This window comes from Pituophis catenifer, unplaced genomic scaffold, assembly GCF_029215685.1.
Source record: "Pituophis catenifer annectens isolate HBS135680 unplaced genomic scaffold, rPitCat1.0.hap2 SCAF_1, whole genome shotgun sequence".
In the NCBI taxonomy this organism is placed as follows: domain Eukaryota; kingdom Metazoa; phylum Chordata; class Lepidosauria; order Squamata; family Colubridae; genus Pituophis; species Pituophis catenifer.
The window spans coordinates 70,811,742-70,831,600 of NW_027256881.1; the positions used below are offsets into that span (position 1 = coordinate 70,811,742).

Below are 19,859 nucleotides of genomic sequence, written 5' to 3' on the forward strand. Positions count from 1 at the left end.
CTGATGTTAATAACAGTGCTTTAGTCTGCTGCGCTACCAGAGCTCATATAATATATGTGGGTATTTATTTATTTATTATTTATTTATTTATTTATATTTTTGACATGTTTATGTAGTGTATACTGGAGGTGGTGATCCTTTGAGAACTGTATGCCATGAAATTTTATTTTAATGTATTAGTGTAGCCGATTAGCGTAGATTGAAAGTGACAATAAAATTATTCGAAGTCTATTCGACATCTCTAAGTCTATAATATTTATTTATTGAATTTCTCTGTGCTCATTCTGTAACTCTGGACAGTTTTACCAGGTGCTTTGTGTGTGCAGCACAATTAGGAGTAAAGTGAAGTAACAATACCTTCCTCAATACACATAATGTATGGGCCATTTCAAAATTAAACCAAATCTTCTCAACTACAAGAAGATTGCACAGTGCAGGAAGCCATGTTAAGATTGCACTCTCATTCCAAAGACACGGAATAATGGATTTATGCTATAGGAAAACAGATTCTAATTGCATGTTTCTTTTTAAAAAAAAAACACTTTTTAAAAATGTAAGTAGTTTTGTCTTAACAACAATAATTGCAATTGGAATTTCTATTGCTGAGTGATGAGGTCATAAAATGTGAGGTCAAGTGACTGCATTGTTTAGTGACAGCAATCCTGGCAGTTCCCATTGCCATCATTAAGCAAGAATCAATATCGTTAAGTGAGAACCTCCTTGTAACTTCCTGCTGGCTTCCAGAAAATAAAGTCAATGGAAAAGCCATTCACGAACAGGCAGTTCGCAAGCAGGGCAGCAGTCAGATAAATGGCTGTGCAGTACAATGCAAACATGGTGGGACTTAGCGTGACTGCCGCCAGATGAGGGATGATATACAGGTGGCTGCCTCTTTGTGATCTCATACTTCATAGCCAGGATCTTTGGGAGGAAAAGCAACTAGAGTACAAGCAACTTAAAGGAGCCTCTTGCAACAGTCCCTGCCAGCTTCCTCATTGAATTTGCTTATAGCAATAGCATTTAGACTTACTGTATTTTTCGGAGTATAAGATGCACCTTCCCCCCCCCAAAAAAAAGCGGGTGAAAATCTGGGTGCGTCTTATACTCTGAATGTAGCCCCACCCAGCCTCTCAAACAGAGCTTTCAGAGGCTGAAAAAAGCCTCTGAAATGGAGCTTCAGAAAAAAAGCTTCCGAAACGAAGCTTCAGAAAAAAAGCCTCTGAAATACTCCGGTGCATCTTATACTCCAAAAAATATGGTATATACTTCTTCACAGTGCTTTACAACCCTCTCTAAGCAGTTTACAGAGTCAGACTATTGCCCCTAACAATCTGGGTCCTCATTTTACTGACCTCGGAAGGATGGAAGGTTGAATCAATCTTCAGTTGGTCAGGATCAAACTGCTGGCAGTGGGCTGAATTAGCCTGCAATACTGCATTCTAACCACTGTGCCACCATGGCTTGTGGAAAACTGGCAAGGAAAGGTCGCAAATGGCATGAGCACAGGATGCTTGCATCGTAAGTGCGAGCTGGTTGCCAAGCACCCAGATCACAATGATGTGACTACAGGCCTGCTGGGATGGCTGGAATTTTGTGGACCGATCATAAGTACCACTCGTTCAGCTTTGTTTTAATTTTCACTGAATGAGAAGTCATTAACAAAGAGCAGTTTGATGATAGAGACAGTTTCCCAAAGTGGTGGTAGGCAAGTTTTCATTCTATGGGTTCAAGAGAAGACTAGACAAACATTTATCTGGAATAATTTAATCTGGGTTACAATACTGAGCAGGGGATTTGGTTCATTGACTTAAGAGGCCCTTCTAACACTAGAATTCTAATATTCTAATAAATGAATGATTTCATGGGGCTATCAGTAAAGGAAATTCAAATCCAAATAAAACATTACTCTGATACATACAGCAATTTTCTAAGAACTGGGATATAAAATTAAAGACTATATTTCTTAATATATGTTTCTTCATTAAATGTAGAATAATACAATGAAAAATAAGAGGCAAAGGTATAAAGCAGATTTTCATTTTTAAAAAACAAATAATCCACGAAATGAATACCTTTTGACAGATTCTGGAAATTCCAACCTGTATGGAATTTTATGGGAGGCCACCAAAATATCAGCCAAGGCTTTGCCAATTGTCTGCAGTTCTTCGAGTGACACCCAGCTGAGCAAAGTAGACAGTTCATAATCTTGCTCTTGAATATGGCGGTCTTGTTCTTGAATTTCTATCCTTAACTCTTGATCTTTAGCTTCCAGAACAACCAGCTTTGCTCTTAGAACTTCAATTTCTTTCTGCATAGAGATGGAATATAGTGTATACTGTCAACATATTTTCCTTTTCGAAGGCAAGACAAGAAATAACAAATGGAAACTAATCAAGGAGAGAAGCAACCTAGAACTAAGTAGAGACTTGTTAACAGTGAGGACAATTAACCAATGGGACAGCTTGCCTTGTAAATGCTTCATCACTGGAGGTTTTTAAGAAAATACTGGACAGCCACCTATATGAAATGGTATAGGGTTTCCTGTTTGATCAGGTGGTTGGACTAGAAGACCTCCAAGGCCCCTTCCAGCTCTATTTTGATTTATTGTATATCTATCAAGGAAAATACTGATCAATAAATAATACAAATTACGTAAGAGAAACTCAAATCCTTTTCACATATACTTGAGTTATATGACCATATTGTTGTCCTGTATGACTGGAAAGCATTTATAGATCAGGCCAATCAATCAAATCAGCCCTCTTCACCTGATGGGCAATATGTACTGAGACAAAAATCCCATAATCAAATCATGCTTTTAAAATGTCCAGGTTCATCATTAAGCTAAGGTGTTCATAAATGATTCAACATCCCTTTAAAAGACCAAAGTTTCACACTTGCTGATTGATTTAACACCACTGGGTATAGTTAACGTATGCAAAATCCACTAATTTTTATAAGAGTTTCTGTGCGGCCTACATTTTTTAGGACTGAATAACAGAATTATAGAATAGAATAATAGAATAATAAAATTGGAAGGAACCTTGCAAGTCTTCTAATCCAACCCCTGTACCATTTCAGACAAATGGTTGTCCAATCTTCATAAACACCTCCAGGCTGCATCTTATGTATCATATAAATTACAAGATAAAGGCATGAATTCAAAATAACAACAGGCAGTTACTTTGAAAAAGCATATTGTTGATGTCAAACCAAAATTTAAACGCTAATTTAACTTTGCAGTTATATTCAGTGTCTCAGGATGAACCACTTTTTTTCTTGATTCAATGAATTAGCTGAAGAAATTCAATTTACACTTACTGTATGCAGCCTCAGATATATGCTATTTATTCTCCTGCCTGAAAGATTTAGTAGGAAAAGAACAGGCTAGCTAATGCTTCAACCTCTGTCAAGAAGATAAAAGAGGTCATCAGGACATCAGGTCTGCTATTTTGAGTATAAAATCAAGCTTGTAGCCCAAACACATTCATTCTCTGTATGATCAATCTAGGAATTATGTCAGAAATTCAATAGTCTTCAAATGGAAAATACATCTATAAACTCTTATTTTCATAAAATGAGGTTTAAAAAATCCCCTATCTTACAGTTGAACATCTGATAATAATTAAATGATGATAATCAGTATTAATGTCAGAAAAGGAAGAAAATGTAGGATTCTTTGACTCATGATGATACATTGATATTTGAGGGGTCCTTGTGCTCTCTGAGCTTGGCTGTTTTCTTCCCCAGAGTAGGTTACATCACCAGTGCTAGTAGGGAATGGGGTTTGCTCAGGGGTGAAATCCAGCAGGTTCTGACAGGTTCTGGAGAATCGGTAGCAGAAATTTTGAGTAGTTCAGAGAACTGGCAAATGCCAACTCTGGCTGGCCCCAGAGTTGGGTGGGAATGGAGATTTTGCAATATGCTCACCCCAGGAGTGGGGAGGGAATGGAGATTTTGCAGTATCCTTCCCTGCCACGCTCACCAAGTCATGCCCACCAAGCCATACCACACCCACAAGCCACGCCCACAGAACCAGTAGTAAAAAAATTTGGATTTCACCATTGGGTTTACTCTCTATTTATATTCTAGTGGCTTTTCTTATAAATTGAGAACAAATCCCACTCCCGTCAGCACTGATGATCTTATTTAGTTTGAGTAATGAAACATCTGCAAAAAACAAACAAAGTCAGAGAATATCTCAGAGAACTGTGATGGCGCAATGGTTAGAATGCAGTACTGCAGGGTATTTCTGCTGACTGCTGGCTGCCTGCAATTTGGTAGTTTGAATCTCACTAGGTTGACTCAGCCTTCCATCCATCCAAGGTGGGTAAAATGAGGACCCAAATGGTTGGGGGCAATATGCTGACTCTGTAAACCGCTTAGAGAGGGCTGTAAAGCACTGTGAAGCGGTATATAAGTCTAAGTCAGGGGTGAGAGTCAGCCGGTTCAGACCAATTCGGGCGAATGGGTAGTTACGGCCAGCAGCTGGACCGCCCACTCGCCACAGCGCTATCCCGTCCTATACAATCGCCATGTTTTTGACACAGTGCGCATGTGCGCGCACACTCACATTTTCGATTCTGGCAAACCAGTTGTTAAATTATGTGAAGCCTACCTCTGGTCTAAATGCTATTGCTATTGCTATCAAGGAGCCGTCATTTCAACCCTAAGCTACCAATATTCTCCTTTTTTGATACAGTGATCTTTGTTTGCTTGTTTTGTGGCTTCTTCTTTTTGAAAGAACAGAAACCCTGAAATGCCATCTGTATTTCTACATACTCATTTATTAAAACATCAGCTTATATTTTGAGTCAATTCTTCTAGCTTAAATGTACTGTTAATAAACTTTAAAGATACTGCTTATTTTGCCAGAAGAATAGAATTGTTAACACTGAAGTAGAAACTGTGCCAGTGATAACAATACCATTTTGGTAGGAATTTTTCCAGTAATGTTCAAATAATTAATGAATAACAATTACAGTAGATCAAATTTTAAAAAAAAGGACTCAAGCAATATTCCAGCCCCTTCTCCTTCCCTTATATAGCTTTTTCATATTTTAGAATGTTAATGGTGTAAGCTGCCCAGAGTCACCATGAGTGAGTTGTACAGCCATATAAATGTGATTAATAAGTAAGTAAGCGAGCAAGCAAATAAATAAATACCGATGGCCATATTGATTGCATAGTTCTGTCTATCAAGCTATTAGGGAGACTTTTTTAAAAGAAAAATTGAGAGAGATTAATAAATACATTTGAAAAATAATACTGTAAGATAAAAACATGTTTGCTAAACTGAACTCTGTATATCCACATATCTTTCAAAAGATTTGCTTAATTCTTATGGTCCCAACTTCCCAGGGTGAAATGCTCCCGGTTTGGACTGGATCACCCGATCCGGTAGCGATGGCAGAGGGTGGTTTGGAGAACCGGTAGCAAAAATCCCTGCCTCCCCCCTCATGCCCAGCTGAGCCGCACGATCATCAGAGGCTTTTTTTTTTTTTACTTTTAAAAGCATTTTTAAGAATGCAGAAAATGTAGAAAAAATGCTTTTAAAAGTAAAAAAAAAAAGTTGGCCACGCCCACCCAGTCACATTACCCACCACCACCAAGCCATGCCCACAGAACCAGTAGTAACAAATTTTACATTTCACCACTGCAACTTCCCTTTTTTCCCCCCAAGTAACAGGTGGGTTTACTCGGGATTGTTGACATATAATAACAAATATGTGCTAAAGAGTGTATTTGTTTATCTGTGCATGCAATCTCGACAATACTATCCCACAAAGTGCATCATATTCTGCTTACCTGTATCCACCTCTTTTCCTCAAGCAGCTGATCCCGTTTTGTACCTGGAATCTGTATCCTTTCATGGTAAGGAAGGCTTAATATCTTCTGATCACTTTTTTCAAGGGGAAGATTCCTTTCCCTGTTACAGCATTTATAAATATTAATGAATATACATAATGATGTTTGTTACAATTTTTCCCAATCTGGTGACTTCCAAGTGTATTGGACTACAGTGATGAGAAACTCAACATACAGTCCAATATATCTGTAGAATGCCAGGATGGAGTTAGAAAAGCTAAATAAACAATTATTTCTTAAAGATCTAGCAGCGAAAAGACTTAGTAGAGAAAACTCTCTATCCACACAATGATACTTCATTTATTGAATACACAAAATCAGATCAAGGTTGAACATGTCGACAGAATTAGGAAAAAATAGAAATTTTAGAAACTAAAAAAGAAACAATTAAAAAAGGAAAAATAAATGGAAACTAAAACAGCCACGAAGTGGAATAAGAACAGCCTTCTGATGATATTAAGGAAAGGGCTGCTGGATTCTTAACAAATTTTTGGGGCAAATATGACATGATAAAGAAGTGGACAAAATGGATCAAATTAATGTAAGATGTGTAAAATCAAGAAATGTATCAAAAAACCACTGTGCACTTTGTGAGGAAGAAGACAAACAATCAGGCTCTACAACAGGGGTGTCAAACTCAATTTCATTGAGGGCCACATCAGGATTCGGTTTGACCTTGGAGAGCTGGGTGGGGGTGGGGGTAGCCATGGTGGGGGTGGCCATGGTGGGTGTGACATGGGACCGCACCTCCGCAGACATGGTTAAACTTATAAGTATATATATATACTTATTTTTATAAGTATAAACTTATAAAAATAGGCAGGCGTACATTTCTGTGATTTTGTTTTTTCAATACTTACCACTCCAGAGGCCCCATTTTGGGCCTGGAAGGCTTCCTGGACAACTCTGGAGGCCAAAAGCGATTGCGGGGGGGAGGCACGTGCATCCTGCCCGCACCCCATTTATGCTAGCAGAGACACCATTGACCGGTCCTTTCCTATTTCCAGACCAGCCTCACAGGCCAGATTTAAGCATCCTGTGGGCCAGATTTGGCCCACGGGCCTTGAGTTTGACACCCCTGCTTTCCCCACAACAACTGTGTGGGGAAAAAGAACATATCTTTCTGATTGATAATCTTAAACAGAAAATGATACCATTCCAACTGACAAGGAGTGATGAGATTAAATAGTATGGGTATCATACCATTTTCTTTGCCAAAAATAAGCCAATTACTGACCATAGGCAAATGAATAAATGCAAGCTATTGCCTTACTGACTTCCTTGAGAATCGGTATAATAATTAATATGTCAATTTAGAATGCTTAACCTTGTATATTTATTCACCTATCATTTAGCAATAATTTATTGCTTCTTAAATCATGGCACAATGCCATGTTGTATGTGCCAATGGTTTGTTCTGCAGAAAAAAGTAAAAGTCTTTGATTAATAATAAGGGTACAGAGCTTTATGAAATAGCTTTAAACATGTTTAATCAATTTTGTGATATTTCTGTGTAGATGATCGATGTCCTAGTTACACAGTAAGATACAGTTGCCTCTTTTAATTGAGGAAAATCCATCATGCCAATAAATCTTTTCTCAACTAGACTATTAATTTCATTCAGTGTCACCAGATAAATAATCTAATCATTCTTCATAAACTGTTTGGTAGCATGATTACACTTTCTATTCTCACCTATTTGGCAACATATTCCACTTATGCTGTAAGGCAGTGATGGCGAACCTTTTTGCCATCGTGTGCCAAAAGTGGGGGGGAGTACGGTGTGGTTGCGCGTATGCGTGCCCACACCCATAATTCTATGCCCCCTGTCCCCCCACGCATACATGCATGACCCCCCCCCCATGGTCCCCCCCGCTTTTGGCATGTGATGGCACGGTGGGTTCAGTAGGCCCATTTTTCGCCCTTCCCAGGCTCCAGAGGCTTTCTAGGAGCCTGGGGAGAGTGAAAACAGCCTTCCCCACCACCCCTGGAGGCCCTTCAAAGGCCGGAAACAGCCCATTTGCTGACTTCCAGTGGGCCCAGAAGGCCCGAAAAATCAGCTTGCCAGCATGCGCACACGTGCTGGAGCTAAGCTAAGGCAACGCTCGCGTGCCCACCAATATGGCTCCGTGTGCCACCTGTGGCACGCGTGCCATAGGTTCGCCATCATGGCTGTAAGGTAAAGGTAAAGGTTCCCCTCGCACTATGTGCTAATCGTTCCCAACTCTAGGGTGCGGGTGCTCATCTCCATTTCAAAGCCGAAGAGCCAGCGCTATCCGAAGATGTCTCTGTGGTCATGTGGCCGGCATGACTAAATGCCAAAGGCGCACAAGAACACTGTTACCTTCCCACCAAAGATGGTCCCTATTTTTCTACTTGCATTTTTTACGTGCTTTTGAACTGCTAGGTTGGCAGAAGCTGGGACAAGTTACCGGAGCTCACCCCGTTACGCGGCACTAGGGATTCGAACCACTGAACTGCCGACCTTTCGATCGACAAGCTCAGTGTCTTAGCCACTGAGCCACCACATCTCTACACTTATGCTGTATATCCATGTTTTTGAATATGCTATTCTAAAAACCAACACACAAAGGTCTGAAAAGAACAAAAATCACTCCAAATACAATTCATAATGAATCACATGATTCAACTCTTTTGCCAACAGTTGAATACATCCAGTAGTCTTTCAGGCAGAATAAGCACAGCAGGAGATCAGATCTTGTCTGGTGCGCAGAGTGGGCCACCTTACATATATTTGTCCCTCTCCGATGTTCTTAATATTCAAGGAAGCCCTACTTATTTATAATCTTCATATCAGTAAGTAAGAAAACATTTATGGGCAGTCAACAAATTTAAAAAGTACAGATATAAACTCAGAAGCAGATTCACAAGTTTCAGATATTTTCCCAGTGACCAAATACAGGTAGTCCTTGGCTTATACCAGTTTGTTTAGTGACCATTCAAACTTAAAATGGCACTGAAAAAAGTGACTTTTGACCATTTTTCACTGTTACGACCAGTGGTGGGATTCAGCTGATTCGGGCCAGTTCGGGCGAACTGGTAGTTAAATTGCTGGCTGGATCCACGTCTTCCCGCCCCACCCCTTCCAGTAGTCCCCATGCGCCCCATCTTGGCTCCCAGGTAAGTGCAGGGAGGCCTCCTAGGCCCAAAGCGGGCTGTGGGGGTGCAGCATGCTCCCCACAGCCCATTTTCACTCCCAGGAGGCTTCAGGGACGCCTACTAGGCAGGCCCAAAATGGGGCACTGGGAGTGCAGTGCACACACACACACACACACACACACACACACACACACTCCCCCACAGCCCGTTTTTGCTCCCAGGAGGCTTCAGGAAGGCTTACTAGGCCCAAAATGGGGCGCCGGGGTGCGTCCCCCCTCATGGCCCGTTTTTGCAGGAGGCTGAGTGCTACCTGTCACACCCCCGGCCATGCCCACCATGGCCACGCCCACCCAGCCAGTCATTAGGGCAGAGAACCAGTTGTTAAATTATTTGAAACCCACCACTGGTTACGACGTTTGCAGCATCCTCATGATCGTGTGATCAAAATTTAGATGCTTGGCAACTGGTTCATATTTATGACTGTTGTTGTGTCCCAAGATCATGTGATCACCTTTTGCAACCTTCTGACAAGCAAAGTCAATGGGGAATCCAGATTCATCTAACAACCATGTTACTAATTTAACAACTGCAGTGATTCATTTAACAACTGAGGCAAGAAAGATTGTAAAATGGGGCAAAATTTACTTAACAAACATCTCACTTAACAATAGAAATTTTGGGCTCGATTGTGGTGGTAAATCAAGGACTACCTGTATTTCATGGTCATGAAAACAAACATTTATTTTTTCTTGGGGAAAAAATAATAGAGAATTCCAGTTCTCATATTTTTCTTCTAATGTTATTGCCAATAAAACAAATAATAATTATCAAAGAAAAGTTCTATGAATAGACTTTTTAACTTGTGGTTGCTCAGTTCAAACTAGCGAGGCACCATTATCTCTTCATCAGAATTGCCCAGATTTTGTGGGAATATTTGAAAGTTTTTCAAAGAATAAATTAGGCTGCAATACATGCATATGATTTCCAGAGTACTTTTTAAAAATTATCATCAATTTTGCAGCTAAGTGGTCTTCTATTTCTCTGGTATTTACTCCAATGAGTTTCAACATTCAATCCTATGCTTGGACAAATTACTTAGGAAATTTGTATAGAAACTAATCAGTTGGAAAAAGTCTTCAGTTTAAGGTTTCCTGATGTCAATGCCTCACTTGCCAATAGCCCACTAGACAGCAAATCCAGCAGAAGGATTTAGACACAATGAAAAATGTGTGGATGTTTGCTATTTTCAGCACAACTATTAATTTTTCAGAGAGAGAAGGGAAAAGCTAAATCAGTTGTAATGGACTGCAATGTTATCATTTCTGGCACAGGTGGTTAAGGAGAGGTACAATAAAATAAATAAATTCGGGATTTTGCTATGGATACTAATCTAAAAATTACTCTAAAGCAGTTTTCCACATGTGACAGAAATGCAATTCTTAGATTTGCCGAATGGTAATTATGGAAGCTATAGCCTTAACAAAACTGTTTGGCAATTGATTGAAGAAGACAGCTCTTCAGATTAAATTCTGTAACTATTTATACATCGGTAAATTAGTAAAAATACAATCCATTGGTATGCTCTATTGTGCAAGCCAATTTCAAATCTCTAGGACTTGCACGTATATTCCAATAAAGATTGCCAGTAAACTTTTTCCCACTGGACTGTGCTCCCACTGGACTGTGCTCCCATACTGTTCAAAACAGATCACCTACATTAACACTCAGAAAATGGGTCAGAATTAACCCACTATGACAGAAAGGAAATTTAAGGTGAATGTTGTATTTTGCTTTAAAGCACTTTATGGCAAAAGCAAGATCTTATTTCCCAGCTCAGATTCCTGTATACCCATGAAGGCGACTCTATGGCACACGTGCCACAGGTTGCACGCAGAGCCATATTAGTGGGCACACCAGCTCAGCTCTGGGGCGCATGCATGCACCGGCCAGCTAATTTTCGGGCCTTCTGGGCCCACCAGAAGTAGGGAAACAGGTTGTTTCCTGCCTCTGGCGGGCCTGGGGGGGTGGGGAAGGCCCATTTTTCTTTCTTACCTAGCTTCAGATCCTCTCTATTTATCTGGGAAGGGTGAAAACGGCCTTTCCCACTCCCTTGGAGGCCCTACAGAGGCTGAAAGGGCCCATTTCCCGACTCCCGGTGGGACAGTGATTTTTTGCTGTCCCCAGCTTCCAGAGACTCCTAGAGAGGCTCCTAGAGACTCCTAGAGAGGCTCCTAGGGACTCCTAGAGAGGCTCTGGAGGCTGGGAACAGCCTGGGGACACCGGGAGTTGGGAAATGGGCCATTTCAGGCCTTTGGAGTGCCTCCGAGAGTGAGAAAGGCTGTTTTCGCCCTTCCCAGATAAATAGAGAGGATCTGGAACCAGGTAAGAAAGAAAAACGGGCCTACCAGGCCATCATGTTCCAGGAGCGGGGGGGGGTTATGCATGTATGCGCTTAGGCACATGCACGCGCGACCCACCCCACCCCCTCCTCTCCTGGCACGCGATGGCAAAAAGGTTAGCCATCACTGCTATATACAGACTGTGCTAACAGAATAACAGAGTTGGAAAGGACCTTGGAGGTCTTCTAGTCCAACCCCCTGCTCATGCAGGAAACCCTATACCCATGATGGCGAACCTATGGCACGTGTGCCAGAGATGGCACACAGTGCCCTCTCTGTGGACACATGAGCCGTCACCCCACATGCATGGGTCTCTGCCACACATGCATGGGGGGGGGCACATATGGGGGGTTGCGTATGCATGCATGTGGAGTGTGGCACATATGGGGGGCCATGTGTGCATGCATGGGGGCGGGGCATGTACGGGGCCCACGCACAGGCATGGGGGATATGTGCGGGGGGCGTGTGCATTGTATTTGGGGGTTTGGGTGCATGTGCATGCGTTCATGTGCGCACATGCACGCTTTGGGCACTTGGTCCGGAAAAGGTTAGCCATCACTGCCCTATACCATTTCAGACAAATGGTTCTCCAATCTCTTCTTTAAAACTTCCAGTGTTGGAGCATCCATAGCTTCTGGAGGCAATTTGTTCTACTGATTAATTGCTGTCAGGAAATTTCTCCTTAGTTCTAGATTGCTTCTCTCCTTGATTAGTTTCCACCCATTGCTTTTCTCCTACCCTCAGGTGCTTTGGAAAATAATTTGACTCCCTCTTCTTTGTGGCAGTCCCTGAGATATTGGGACACTGCTATCATGTCACCCCTAGTCCTCCTTTTCATTAAACCAGACATACCCAATTCCAGCAACTGTTCTTTATATGTTTTAGCCTCCAGTCCCCGAATCATCTTTGTTGCTCTTCTCTGCAGTCTTTCTAGAGTCTCACATCTTTTTTACATTGTGGCAACCAAAATTGAATACAGTATTCCAAGTGTGACCGCACCAAGGCATTATAAGGTGGTATTAACACTAACCCTAAATTTATTTGCATTTAAGTACAGATCAGCACACAGAAACCTATACAGTGTCCCACTATTTTCAACCATACACAGACTTAAAATCCTGAGTTCATAAATTCAACATAATTGTGTGGAAAGGCATCAGGTTCTTGCACACTTACTTATGAACTCCCTCATACAATGTCATTTGAACGTAGACTCTGAATTTGTCCAAGAAGCTGCTAATTGAAGGATGCTGTGAAGGAAGCTGAAAATTCAGCAAACTTTTCTCTTTATGCAGCTCCTCAAGTCTTCTTCTAAATTTATCAGCTAGGAAAACAAGGGAAAAGTGCATTATCAAATGCTATACAGTATGTTACAATTTGTCTGAAATCAAATAACAAAGTGATATTAGATATTAGATGTTGCCTTCTGGCAGGTGATACAGAACAATTAAAACTCGGACCACACGTTTTCTGAATAGTTTTTATCCCAGAGTTATAATTGCACTCAACAATGAACTAAAGGGCCATCATCAGTCAGCTATTGGACAGCATTACTTGGTCTGTTGTGTGGATGCTTGAGTGGTTTAGGGGTGGGGAATTTTTGGTGGGTGAGGGTGTGTCTGGGGATTGTCATGTGTGTTGGGCTTGGTCTCTGGGTGATGTGAATTTCGTTGTATGGGTATACTGTGTATATATGTTCAATGACAATAAACTTTATACATATATATATATATATATATATATATATATATATATATATATATATATATATATATGTCTTTTTCTTTTTTCATAGGCTTTTATGTGCATATTCTTTCTAGCCAGGTTCCACCTATGTAAGCTAAGTTGTTCTTCAGCCCTAGTTTTGTGAAATCTCATTCACAAGTTTCTGGGCTTTTTGTATCCTGCTGAAAAGCAACAACTCCCAAATTCCCAATATATATATTCTGCATATATATGTCTTTGGTTATTCGGGTTTTCTCCCGCGTAAAATTGGAGGTTTCTTGGCAATGTTTCTTGGCAGCTGTTTCTTCCTTTTAACTGCCAGTGGGGGTGTGAACTGATTGGGTGGGAGCTTGGCTGTGTTCTGATTGGGCGGAGGTGTGTTCTGATTGGTTGGGGGTTTGGCTGTGCTCTGATTGGATGGGGGGTTGGCTGTGCTCTGATTGGATGGGTGTGTGTTCTGTTTAGGTGGGAACTCAGTCAGAAAAGAGGAACCAACTTCTTCCCTGGTCCAACACCTCAGAGCCACAGGACATGATATTGACTTTAAAAAGACCAGAACTATCGCCAAAACTGAACACTTTAACAACAGAATAATCAGAGAAGCCATCGAGATAGAAAAACGTCCACACAGCATGAATAAATGAGATGATACCTCCCGCCTACCAGCCATTTGGAAACCCGCCCTTATTGACAAACGAGACCCTAACACAAAGAATGACACCAGACCCACACTCATGAGAGCCACACAGGATGTAACCACCACACATCCACGCAGAAAGTAGACTCAAACCCACACTGATGATGAGGCACGACCCCGGACCAGAAGCCAGACTACAGCTGCATCATTAGCCACTTTAAACCCCTCCAATCCATACATGAAGCAGACTGACACCCACCATGAAAAGGTGGCACGGCCACGAACATGAAGCCAAACAACAGCAACACAGCTCACCAGCTCAAATCCCCCTGCTACTCAGACTAACCCGAGCACAACCAAGCCCCCAACTAAACAGAACACACACCCAGCCAATCAGAGCACAGCCAAACCCCCAACCAATCAGAACACACCTCCGCCCAATCAGAATACAGCCAAGCTCCCACCCAATCAGTTCACACCCCCACTGGCAGTTAAAAGGAAGAAACAGCTGCGATCACACACATTGCTCCTAGAAGCACAAAGCCAAGAACACCAGCCTGAAGATGACGAATGAGACTTCGTCAAAATGTTGCCAAGAAACCTCCAATTTTACGCGGGAGAAAACCCGAATAACCAAAGACCTACATACAAACACCCACGAAAACCTCAGAAAATATACATATATATACATATATACATATATACATATACATATACATATACATATACATATACATATACATATACATATACATATACATATACATATACATATACATATACATATACATATATATATATATATATATATATATATATATATATATATATATATATGTCTTTTTCTTTTTCGTAGGCTTTTATGTGCATATTCTTTCTAGCCAGGTTTTACCTACATAAACTAAGTTGTTTTGCAGCTCTGGTTGTGTGAAATCTCATTCACAAGCTTCAGGGCTTTTTTTCCGTTGACAAACTGCAACTCTGTTTGTCTCCCAGAGAGCAACACAGAGTTGCAGTTTGTCAACAGAAAAAAAGCCCTGAAGCTTGTGAATGAGATTTCACACAACCAGAGCTGCAAAACAACTTAGTTTACGTAGGTAAAACCTGGCTAGAAAGAATATGCATATATATATATATATATATATATATATATATATATATATATATATATATATATATATGCAGAAAATATGTATTTGTGCAATATTTGAACTGATTTTATTTTTTTAAATGGATGTATTTTTTTAAAAACAGAGCTGAAAAATATCTGTTGACAGACCTGACAGTCTAGACTTAATGTTATTTGATTTTCTGATTCCAGCAATCAGCTTCAGTCTAGTCCTTTCAACTATAGGATTACTTTAGTCTGTATTTCACATGACTCATCATATCTTTCTATGGTGAAATTTGAAAAGCATCATTTGAATCATCATTGATTCAATATTATTACCAGCGTATGTTCTTGAAAATGAAGATTTGTTGAAAAAATATTGCTGTTGAAAACCAGTAATTCCACATATATGTAGGCCTAAAGTACATTTTTAGTGTTTTTGCTGTAATTTTTGTCATGGATATCAAGTTAAACAGTTAGTCCTCTTTTCCTCTACTTATCTTCTTTTTCAATTGTACTTTGCCTGCTCAGACATCTGATAAACCTAACCATACCTTCATAATCACTTCACTCGTGACAGTTTTTCAGTGGCAAATTCTTAGGTCAAATGTATCATGATGCTAATTACACAACAGCCATAGGAAAGGGGACAGATTCTTCCTAAGGTACTTTTACTTTTGAGGACCTTTAAGAGCCTGAACAAAAGGCAAACCTGAAAACAATTATTACTTCTTCATCGAATTAAAAAAGACATATATTTTCATTAATAACTTACAATTTAGAAAGTGTCATTTTCTTCTTTTACAGAAGTATTATAATTTTATAGAGAGCATTTAAATATGTGCTCTTCAAAGTAAAATTCAATACTTGTTTTGTCTGACTGACAAAAAATCTTCAATGCTTTCATCACTTACAAGCACAATCATTGTTTTTCATTCTGTTTAATATATGCTTATCCTCTCAACTGTGCAAATACACTCAGATCTACTGTTATTATTACATCTTAGAAGGAAAATCTGCCCAGGTGCTAAGGAGAAATGAAAATATAATCTGAACTGAGGTTTATCCAAACGGAAAATCATAGGCTTGCGAACATTTTCATTAGAGACAAAAAATATTTCTAAGAAATTGTAAGTAATTAGAATTAACTGATTCAGATACAGAAATTTGATGAATTGGTAGCTAGTTGGTAGCAAAGTGTTTTCTATTCTCTTTACTGCTATCTAGTTGTCACTGCAATTTTTGCAGGCTTGATCTGTTAGTTTAGAGAAAACATTAAAAGAATAGAACTGTTTTCAGACAGATAACTATACAAAACTCATAAGAAATCTTCATTTTCCAGAGCAAAAGTGTGGTTGGAGGGACCTGCACATTTTATTATGAACACCCTCTCCCATCAACAATATTTCCTCCAGAAAACAAATGGTGTTAAAGTCTCAACTTGGAAAAACCAATCAAGAATTCAGAAAAAAAGCCACACAGAAGGTAAAAAGAAGAGATTTTCACAGATCCCTCTTGAAAGCAAGTGGTTCAGAAATATTTATCGAAAAATATACTTGTTTAACACAACTTCTTCTGTCCTATTAAAATAGCTTTTGCAGAATTTAATAATTTAATGTTTATTAGCTTAACTTAATCTCTTAGAAGATAATTGCTGTCTGTCCTAATCAAAATGAGGGCACCATAAGACTCTAGTGAGGTTCAAATCACAGTTAACTTTCTCTTGGGTGATGCCTATTTTATCTCGTAGAACTGCTATGAAGATAAGATGGGGAAAAATTGAGGGGTCCTTGGTGCTCTGTGAACGTGGTTGTTTTCCTGCAGATGTTTTACCAGCCAAACTAGGTAACAGCATCAGTGATGATATTACTTAGTTTGGGTAATGAAATATCTGCAAGAAAACAACCAAGCTCAAAGAGCACCTAAGATCCTTCATTTCAACCCTGAGCTCTAAATATTCTCCTTTATGGGGAAAAGTTATTTTCCCAGCAATTATGGAAGCCACAACAATTATACCAGCCACCTTGAGCTCCTGGAAAAAAGATGGCCGTGAGAAATAAAGCAAATGTGACTGCTTCTCTAGCCCTGGAACACAGCAAGTGTCAGGGTTTCAAGCAGTGGTGAAATGTAAAATTTGTTACTACCGGTTCTGGGGGCATGGCTTGGGGGGGATAATGTGACTGGGTGGGCGTGGCCAACTTTTTTTTTTTACTTTTAAAACCATTTTTTGTAAAATAAATAAATAATGCTTTTAAAAGCCTCTGACGATCCCAGCTGAGTTGCCTGATCGTCAGAGGCTTTTTTTTCTTTTAAAAACATTTCTTCTACAACCTGAAGAGATTGTAGAAAAAAATACTTTTAAAAGCCTCTGACAATCCCAGCTGAGCCGCGCAATCATCAGAGGTTGTTTTTTTTTTACTTTTAAAAGCATTTTTTTGGCCAAAGAGGTTGTAGAAAACCTCTTTGAGGTTGAGGGCCTGGTGGCTCAGCAGACTAAAAGCATTGTGATTAACACCAGCTGTCTGCAATTACTGTAAGTTCAAATCTCACCAGGCTCAAGGTTGACTCAGCCTTCCATCCTTTCTAAGGTAGGTAAATTGAGGACCCAGTTGTGGGGGCAATAAGCTGACTTTGTATAAATATACAAAAAGTATGAAGTCTATTGCTTAACGCATTGTAAGCCACCCTGAGTCTCCGGAGAAGGGCAGCATATAAATCAAATTTTTAAAAAATGCTTTAAAAAATTAAAAAAAAAGCCTCTGATGATTGCACGGCTCAGCTGGGCATGGGGGGGCAGAGATTTTTGCTATCGGTTTTCCAAACCACCCGCTGCCATTGCTACTGGATTGGGCGATCCGGTCCAAACCAGGAGCATTTCACCCCTGGTTCTAAGTAACACCCCCAACGAAAGAAGACTCCGAGGCTTGAAGTTCCTCTTGCATTGGGCTTTCAGGCCTGACAGCAAGTCTGTTAGCAGTCAGGAGTCAGCTCTTCTCAGGACTGGTATGCATATACCAGCGCTGGGTGCAGTTTCTTAAAACTCTACAATTAGCAAAAAAAAAAAAATGTATCTAAAAGCTACTTGGGACAAAACAAAGCAAGTGGACATAATCTAAAAAGGCCCAGATGGTAACAATGGTACAACAAAACAGATAACTTTGATTGACTTATTGATTATAGTTCAAGAATTGTTGGCTCTTAGCACACATACGGTAGATAGATTTTCTCCAAGCAATCCGTCCCTGACTTGATTCTTCCAGATCTTCCAATGCAGAGGTGGGTTCCAGCAGGTTCTGACCAGTTCTGGAGAACCAGTAGCGGAAATTTTGAGTAGTTTGGAGAACCAGTAGTAAAAATTCTGACTGGCCCCGCCCCCATCTATTCTCTGCCTCCCAAGTCCCAGCTGATTAGAAGGAAATGGGGATTTTGCAGTATCCTTCCCCTGGAGTGGGGTGGGAATGGAGATTTTACAATATCCTTCCCCTGGAGTGAGGTAGGAATGGAGATTTTATAGTATCCTTCCCCTGCCATGCCCACCAAGCCACACCCACCAAGCCATGCCACACCCACCATGCCACACCCACACAACTGGTAGTAAAAAAATTTGAAACCCACTACTGTTCCAATGGTGCACCCATTGCTACTGTAACTGAGGGGGCAACCTCACTCTGCAGTTAATAACAAAATAGCTTCTGTTCCCAAATCAAACCAACATCTTGTACTGAGCCCATAAAGCAATATGAATTCACCATAGATTCAGAAAAATGGGCTGTGAATGTGGCTCACCTCCACTAGCATTCTGAACAAACAGATACCATCAGCTATATTGGCAACTAGTTACTGAGCTTGTTTAAAAACAGAGATAAGTTACTAACTAAAATAAAATGTTTTCAACTAATGTATCCAGTGGCCACTTCTGTGCCATCTTATCTCATCATGACCAAAACATGAAGAGACTACCATTTCAAAAAAAAAAAAAAAAGCATTCTTACAAACAATAAACGTCTGTCAGGTTATTGCTCCATCAAATCTGTCAAATGTGCCTTCTTTTTGCGCTGCAGGACAAAATGACACATTATATAAAGGTCAAATGGAAAAAAGCCCTTTCCACAATGCCATCATCCTCCCTTGCTAAGGGTTGTTTCACCCAATAATTGTTGCTAACAATTGTTGGCAATTGTTGAATTGTTGCTAACAATTCAACAATTGTAATTGTGGAATTTTAGAGGTGAAATTCAATTTTTTTTACTACCGGTTCTGTGGCCGTGGCTTGGTGGGCATGGTGTGGCGTGGTGGGCATGGTATGTCTTGGTGGGCATGGCAGGGGAAGGATACTGCAAAATCTCCATTTCCACCCCACTCCAGGGGAAAGATACTGCAAAATCTCCATTTCCACTCCACTCCAGGGGAACGATATTGTAAAATCTCCATTCCCACCCTACTCTGGGACCAGCCGGAAGTGGAATTTGCCGTTTGTTTTTTTTTTAATTTGATTTATATGCTGCCCTTCTCCGGAGACTCAGGGCAGCTTACAATGCGCTAAGCAATAGCCTTCATTCTTTTGTATATTTATACAAAGTCAGCTTATTGACCCCACAATCTGGGTCCTCATTTTACCTACCTTAGAAAGGATGGAAGGCTGAATCAACCTTGAGCCTTGGCGAGATTCGAACCTGCAGTAAATGCAGGCAGCTGGTCTTAATAACAGGGTGCCTTAGACCACTGTACTACCAAGGCTCCCCAAACTACTCAAAATTTCCACTACCGGTACTCCAGAACCTGCTGGATTTCACCCCTGTTGCTAACAAAACAAAAGTTTACAGGACCAGGAAATTATGCACCATTTTTTGCTTCATCTAATTTTTTTTCAGGACCAATCAACATTCCAATCCAGATTTCTTTTCCATATTTTTAAAAATACCATGGTTTATTTTCCTTTCTTTTATATTTAATATTTAATATTACCAATATTATATTAATATAAAATTATTACTTTATA

General features: G+C 40.2%; 1 protein-coding gene across 1 annotated transcript in view; it reads right to left on the reverse strand.

Moving 5' to 3' along the window:
- Positions 1-19,859, reverse strand: part of DISC1 (DISC1 scaffold protein) — a 148,213-nt gene that overhangs the window by 114,182 nt on the left and 14,172 nt on the right. Inside the window, exons 3-5 of the mRNA XM_070950888.1 lie at positions 12,564-12,711; positions 5,809-5,929; positions 2,073-2,308 (exon numbers count right to left, since the gene is read on the reverse strand). Coding sequence (XP_070806989.1) covers positions 2,073-2,308; positions 5,809-5,929; positions 12,564-12,711 — 505 coding nt within the window. The remainder of the gene's footprint in view (positions 1-2,072; positions 2,309-5,808; positions 5,930-12,563; positions 12,712-19,859) is intronic.